Genomic DNA, 8,344 nt, shown 5'->3' with positions numbered 1-8,344 from the left:
ATACAATCCGGTGCTATTACGTATTTTTGGAGCGCACATTAACGTAGAAATATGTAGCTCTGTAAAATCCATTAAATACATATGCAAATACATAAATAAAGGAAGTGACCAGGCGGCATTTGCTATACAAAATGATGAGATAAGTGTTTATGAAAGTGGCCGATATATTAGTAGCTCCGAAGCTGTATGGAGAATCTTATCATTTCCAATTCATGAAAGATTCCCACCAGTTTTTCACCTCGCTGTACATCTCGAGAACGGACAACGTGTATATTTTACACCTAACAATGCAACTGAACGAGTATTGAATCCTACACACACAACACTCTTAGCCTTTTTTGAATTATGCAGATCTGACGATTTTGCGAAAACAATTTATTATCCAGAAGTACCTGCATACTATGTATGGAAAAATCACACATTTGAAAGACGAAAAAAAGGAAAATTTGTTGAGGGTTGGGAAAATATACGAAAAGATAATGTATTAGGGAGAGTATACACTATCCATCCAAACAACGCGGAATGTTACTATCTCAGACTTTTGTTACATTCAATTAAAGGTCCAACATCGTTTTCGTACCTTAGGACAGTTAATGGAATAATTCATCCCACTTTTCAGTCCACATGTTTAGCATTGGGTCTGCTAGAAAATGATCAGCACTGGGATAAAACATTAGAAGAAGCTGCATTATGCGATCACCCAATAAAACTACGAGATCTTTTTACAATAATGTTAATAAATTGCCACCTTTCAAATGCTCTTAGTTTATGGGAAAAATATAAAAATAATCTTTCAGAAGACATTAAAAATCAAATGGAAAACAATTCTCAAAATATCCCGCTAAATATAAATGAAGTATACAACAAATGCCTAATACAAATTGAAGATATAATTCTTTCATTAGGTGGTGAACAGTTAGAAAAATATGGACTTCCCCAACCGCTAAGAGAAAATAATGCTAATTTCCATCGAGAATACTTTATCGAAACAAACTATGATATCGAAAGTTTAGAGAGAAATGTTATAAATAAAGAAAAAACTCTTACAAATGAGCAAAGAAATATATATAACCAAATTATCCATAGTGCCGAAAATAACTCAGGACAGGTATTTTTCCTCGATGCACCTGGAGGTACCGGAAAAACATTCCTAATAAATCTACTACTTCAAAATATTCGGAGTCACAACAATATTGCGTTAGCCGTTGCATCATCTGGCATTGCTGCAACATTATTGGATGGCGGAAAAACAGCCCATGCAACATTTAAACTACCTTTTGATTTTATGCACCACGAAACTCCAGTGTGTAAAATATCAAAACAAAGTCATTTAGCACAGATATTAAGGGAATGCCAGTTAATTGTATGGGACGAAAGCACAATGATGCACAAAAATGGATTTGATGCTTTAAATAGATCTCTTCAGGACATAAGGTCAAATGATTGTTTAATGGGAGGTCTAACTATTCTATTAGCTGGTGATTTCCGACAAACTCTTCCTGTAGTGCCCAGAGGAACTAGAGCTGATGAAGTAAAAGCATGTTTAAAATCTTCATATCTATGGCAACTCACCAAAAAACTGTCTCTAAAACAAAATATGCGCGTGCATTTAATGGGAGATGAATCGGCTAAAGAATTTTCTAAAATATTATTGCAGATTGGAGATGGAAACTATAACGAAGTACAAGGAAAAATTATTATACCATCAAAACTTGGAATCGTGGTAAAAACATTGGATGAACTCATATCCCAAATATATCCAGATATAAGAAATATAAAAAATAAATCTAATGATTGGTTCTGTGAACGTGCTATTTTAACACCAAAAAACGAAAATGCTACGAATATTAATAATACAATTCTTGAATCCTTCGATACACCTGAAATGCAATATGTTTCAATAGATTCTGTTGAAAATGTGGAAGATGCAGTAAACTATCCCGTCGAGTTTCTTAATTCATTAAATCCACCAGGATTTCCTGCTCATAAAATTACACTGAAAATTGGAACCCCTGTTATATTATTACGAAATTTTAAACCACCGAAATTATGCAACGGAACACGCTTAAGAATAAAAACTCTTCACAGAAACGTCATTGAGGCCACAATAATAACTGGTTGTGGTCAAGGTGAATCCACGTTTATTCCACGCATTCCCTTAATTTCCAACGATTACCCTTTTAACTTCAAACGACTGCAATTTCCATTAAAATTGTCATTTGCTATAACGATTAACAAATCTCAAGGACAATCGTTAAAACTTGCAGGTATTGATTTACGTGAAAGTTGTTTCTCTCACGGTCAATTCTACGTAGCCTGCTCACGAGTAAGTTCACCAAAAAACCTTTATATTCTTACTCCTAATGGAAAAACCTCAAATGTAGTCTATAAAGAAGTACTTCGATAAATCAACACACCTTAAAACAATAAAATTCACAAAATGTACAATTGCTAATCAAACCTCTTATCATTATATACTTCATTCATCTATATATCATTATATTTCTCTTGGACACAGGAAATCCTTAACGCAAACCTGCATCATATTACTGGGCACAAGGGCAAAATACATCATTATATTTATTTCACTATTCCATATATTGGCTCATATTTTTCTTAAACACTAAAAATTCTCAACGTAAGCCCGAATATTATTACAAAATTTTAATGGGCTCAGGAAACCCTCAGCGCAAACCTGAAATTTCAACGAGATAATTATTTTATTAACTCATCTTCAGAAATCATGAAAGCAAAAACAAATATTACTCAATAATTTTAATAAATTTAATGGGAACAGGAAACCCTCAGCGCAAACCTGCAGTCACATTATACTAATTTTTTATTGAAACTGAATTTAAAAAACGGTTCATCATTTCATAATTATTTACAAGCAAATTTCCAAAAGTACCAATTTAATTACGCATATAATGAACACTAATTACACCTACCTCAGTCTATATTGGTATCACGTTAAAAATAAAGAATGCTCTCATCCCTTATTTTTTAAACTTTGTATTGAAATTCATCATAACTGTTCATTCTTAAAAATGACAATTTAAACAAAACGAAAAATAATTCCCAATTATAATAACCACCACATGTCTTCCATATCTATGTACATATTGAGTTTATAAACAATCTTCATTATATTATATAACACTCAGGTAATTTTCTAATTTCTAATATTTTTTATTATTTTTATAAAACTACTAACAAATATAAACACTTTTACAATAAATCTCACTTTAATACTAACATAAAATTATTTATTAATAAACCACAAATATCGTCGGCGCTTCCTTCATACTTACAGGTAAACACTACTTTGAAATAGCATCGAGATAATTAAACCTTAAATCCTACTACATCGGAGACGAGAAAACATCGACACAACCCTAGGACATTGTTAACATGATTATATCACAAACCAATCTTTTTATTGTTCTATACATTTGATAATTAATTTCACTTGGATATGAAAAATCCTCAACATAAACCCGCGGCCAATATTTCCAATTTTAATGAAAACTATACTAACACGTTTTTAATATTATTTTAATTTTAATAAACAACAAAAACCTCAGCGCAAATCAATCTATATATATAAAAGAGTAGCGTTACTGACTGACTGATTCATCATCGCACAGCCCAAACGGCTGAACCTAGAATCATGAAATTTTGACAGCAGATGTGTTTTTGGTTATGTAGATCCACTAAGGAGGGATTTTTGGAAATTTGCACATTTACGGGTAAAAAGGGTAAAAAAGGGGAAAAGAGGTTTTCTTAAATATCTTACATAATATTAGTGATACAAGAACAATTTTAAATGAACCTGTATCTACTCCTAAAATGAGCAGATGGGTGTCTGGTACTTTTTTGATATTCGTACTTTTAAGGGGTAAAAATGTGTAACAAAGGTGATTTTGGTACCTTTTTCAGCCCTTTATAACTTTTAAACTAATTTACATAATCAATTTTTTCTAAATATTTTGGATACATCTCTCAAAATTATGAGACACCTGTTTCGTACCTTTTAAAAAATTCAGTCCTTTTTGGGTGTAAAAGGGACAAAACTGTATTTATGGTAGTTTTTTAGCACATTAAGAAATCATTTTCGGTTTATTGAATTATTCATATTAAATTACGGACTAACTCTGTAATATATATTGTAATAAAATTTTTCCTATTTCACTGGGTAAAAAAGTACCAAAAAGGAGAAAAAACGGGAAATTTAATTTTATTCAAACTCATTGAGTCAACTTTTATAAAATTTCAAAAAGTTGTATATTTACTCACACAAAATAAGATTTTGGTATATTATTTTGGAATTCAAGTACTAAGGCCCTATATAGGACCAAATTCGAGTAAATTGTTTGGTACCTTTTTTAAAGCACAATTTTTCTGGAATAAATGAATGCAGGTTTTAATCGTTTGAGTTTTATCTGTGATATATATGTAGATTTAAATACGGAATATTTTGTAAACTTAATTCTCAAAAAAGTATACTTCTAAGCGAAAAGGGGAAACAAATTATACTATTTTTATTAGTACTTTCCACTTAGGTAAACTTTATTCCACTTTTGGTACTATTTCTTCCTTCAAATGATACTCTATGTATGTTCTTTAATATGAACTGAAAACACATGATTATTAAACATAAACGGTCCTCATTGAATACGATCCTTTAAGAGACAACTTTTTAGTACTTTTTATCTCATAAATTGTACTTTTTTTAATTTTCTAAAATATTCAACCTAGGAACATTAATTTTAACATACATGGTCTTGACTGAATAATATTCTGGAAGTGGGAACTATTTGGTACTTTTCTGTTATTCAAATGGATTCTTTACAATGGTTAACCGGAACACACGGTCCTTATTAAATGAAAATTTATTGAAAGAGATCTATGTACTTTTTCGTTTTTCCGATGGTACTTTTTAATATTTTTACGATATTGAACATAGTTAGGGTAGCGAAGCAATATTTTTACTTAGAAAACCAATTTATGTTTTTAAAATTTATTAAAATTGATAAAAAATATATCTATCATATTTAACTTAAATCTCTCAATTTTAATTATAACTTAATATTAAAAAAGAATTAAATATATTTTCATATATTAATATATTGAATTATTTCGTGTTTTCTTACTTTTATACTAATATCAAAAATAAAAATAATATAATAGTAAATTATAATTTTATATACAAAAAGTAAACATAAATAATTTAATGTTTCTACATTTATGAATTAGCAAAATACCTCCATATAATTTGTTTTAAAAATTCAAAATTTTTATTGTACAATATAAAATTAAATAAACGTATTACTTTATAAAAATAACAATTTATTTACAAGTATTTATAGGTTTTTAAACATATAAGATCATCGCTAATACCCGCATTATCTTATTATTTAATCCAAATTTTTGTTCTTGAGTCGTACAATTTAAGAAAGATAAGACCAAAGGTTTTAATCATAGCATTAAAGTTTTTCCATACAATTGAAAAAAATTGTTTATTTACACTAAAATATTAAGTGTTAAATAACTTTTATCTAATTTACTATTTCTACACACTTTAAAAAAATTTAACATCCTTTGATAAAGAAAAATAAACAAATTTATTTTACAAACAAATTTCGGTTTAGTTTTATGACTTCGTGATATTGCCAAACAAACATATATTAGATTTTATATATTATTACATATATTAGATAATTTAGATTTTATTCAAAAAATCCAATTAGATTTATCTAACTGTAAAACCGCCATTTTTGCACTATTATTTTTTTCTTAGACTTTATATTAGCTTACACAATGTTTTTTTTCAAATAATGATGACCATATCAAAAGTTCAGACTTCAAAAACAAAGTCATTAAAAAACCTTTAATCAACATTAATAATAATCTATGACCATTTTAATTTTCCTACTCATAACTAATAAAAACTATATAATATCTGTTAGAACCGAAGAAGACCCGAGCAACGCCGGGTACATTTAGCTAGTATTCTATAGTCTACTTAATAGTCTAGTCTATAGTCCAGTCTATAGTCTAGTCTATAGTCTAGTCTACAATCTAATCTCTAGTCTATAATATAATTTCTAGTCTATGGTCTAGTCTATAGTCTAATCTTTAGTCTACTCTAAAGTCAAGTCTATAGTCTAGTCTATAGTGTAGTCTAGACAATAGTCTGATATAGTGTAATCTATAGTCTAGTCTACAATCTAATCTCTAGTCTAGTCTATAATATAATTTCTAGTCTAGTTTATAGTTTAGTCTATAGTCTGGACTATAGTCTCGTCTATAATCCAGTCTATAGTCTAGTCTATAGTCTAGTCTATAGTCTAGTCTATAGTCTAGTCTATAGTCTAGTCTATAGTCTAGTCTATAGTCTAGTCTATAGTCTAGTCTATAGTCTAGTCTATAGTCTAGTCTATAGTCTAGTCTATAGTCTAGTCTATAGTCTAGTCTATAGTCTAGTCTATAGTCTAGTCTATAGTCTAGTCTATAGTCTAGTCTATAGTCTAGTCTATAGTCTAGTCTATAGTCTAGTCTAGTCTATAGTCTAGTCTATAGTTTAGTCTATAGTCTAGTCTATAGTCTAGTCTATAGTTTAGTCTATAGTCTAGTCTATAGTTTAGTCTATAGTCTAGTCTAAAGACTAGTGTATAGGCTAGTCCATAGTCTAGTTTGTAGTCTTGCCTTTAGTCATGACTTTAGTAAGGTCTATACTCAAGTCAATAGTCTACAGTTTTGTTTAAAATAAAATCTATTCAATAGTCTAGTCTGAGGTCTAGTCTATCGCTGTTTTTCCCCTAGCTTTCCATGATTTCCAACTAGGTTCCTAAACAATTTTAGTACAATATTTTTTTCTAAGCAAACATTAAAAAGTAATTGAAATTGTATTGTTTTTTTTTAGTTTGCTTTTCTTCTCCATTCAGTCTTAAAAAAATTAAACAAATTAAATGAATACAATACAGCAGAAAACAACAAGTAAACTAAATTTAGAAATTAAAATATTATTTAAATTGCCTAAGAACTTTGCAAATAACTTTTATTTTGCATATTTATTCACTTAAAGACTTTGTTGAAACAACATGTTGTGTGAAGCTAATGAATTTAGTTGATAACAAAAAATTTTCTTTGAACAATCAAATTAAGTGAAATTTGTTGTTACATAGTTTTTTTTTTTTCTAAGAATCAATTAAATTTTTTTTAGTAAAAACTTTTGTCATTTTTCACACACAAAACAAAGTTAAAAAAATTTGCAAATTAAACACATTTTGTATTAATTAATTTGGTAATTTTTGAGATTTTATAAATTGTTGTGGATAAAGAAAAATTTTTATTAAAATTTGAATAAATACCTTAAAGGATGAAGAGATAAGAGTTTAAATAATCTTACCTAAAAAGGAAAAAGAAGAAATATAAAAATTAATAAAAATTTAAAAAACTTTAAAGAAGTCTTCAAGAGATCGTTCGATCTACAGAAAACTTGTTACGATCGATCGTTCTTAAGAATTTCTATAAACAATTTGGAACGATCGTTGGTTTATAGGAGATTTTCTATGGAAAACTTTTATTCAGCGATCGTTAGTGTTGACAAAATATTCTTTAAACATTTAAGTTGCATAATTCACTATTTTTCACATTTCATTTTTACCTTTTATTAAATATGTGTTTTTTTTTTTCAATTTAATTTAATGGTTTTTCATTTCGGTTTTATTTTCCATTTTTTTGCTGTATTTATGTTTGTTTAATGTTTCCTGTATAAAATAACATTTATTCATAAAAATAAATAGTTTTCAGTTAAACATAATGTCTACATATGAAAAAAAAAATTGAAAATTGACAAGTTACGTGTGCGACTAAGAGCACAGCAAAATATCATATTATTAAATGGTTTGAATTTTCATTTTAAAATGAAAATATTAATTTACAATAATGTAGTTTTTCGTTTTTGCAACAACATTAATAAAATGTCAGAATGTCATTCACATATAAATGAATTTATTAAATCATATCGAGAATAACGAATGAATGGCTGGCGCTTGAATGAAATTTTCAACCGCTACATAGTGGGAACGTAATAAATTTGTATGATTAAGTTTAATTTACAGAGTGAGTGACCAAAAAGTGCGTTGGAAAAAAAGTGAAATTTAATATTTTTAAACATTATTAAATGTTTAGTTAACAGACTAACTAACTTACTAACTAACTAGCTAACTAACTATCTATCTAACTATCTATCTACCTATCTATCTATCTATCTATCTATCTATCTATCTATCTATCTATCTATCTATCTATCTATCTATCTATCTATCTATCTATCTAT

General features: G+C 28.2%; 1 protein-coding gene across 1 annotated transcript; it reads left to right on the top strand.

The window, feature by feature from the left end:
* The first annotated feature begins 730 nt into the window (after nt 1-730).
* On the top strand, nt 731-2,407 carry LOC124421272 (ATP-dependent DNA helicase pif1-like). Its single transcript, XM_046956170.1, has one exon. The coding sequence runs from the start codon at nt 731-733 to the stop codon at nt 2,405-2,407; it is 1,677 nt and encodes a 558-aa protein (XP_046812126.1).
* Nucleotides 2,408-8,344: the final 5,937 nt, after the last annotated feature.

Source organism: Lucilia cuprina, chromosome 2 (genome assembly GCF_022045245.1).
Source record: "Lucilia cuprina isolate Lc7/37 chromosome 2, ASM2204524v1, whole genome shotgun sequence".
In the NCBI taxonomy this organism is placed as follows: domain Eukaryota; kingdom Metazoa; phylum Arthropoda; class Insecta; order Diptera; family Calliphoridae; genus Lucilia; species Lucilia cuprina.
This window is presented reverse-complemented; position numbering and strand designations above follow the sequence as displayed.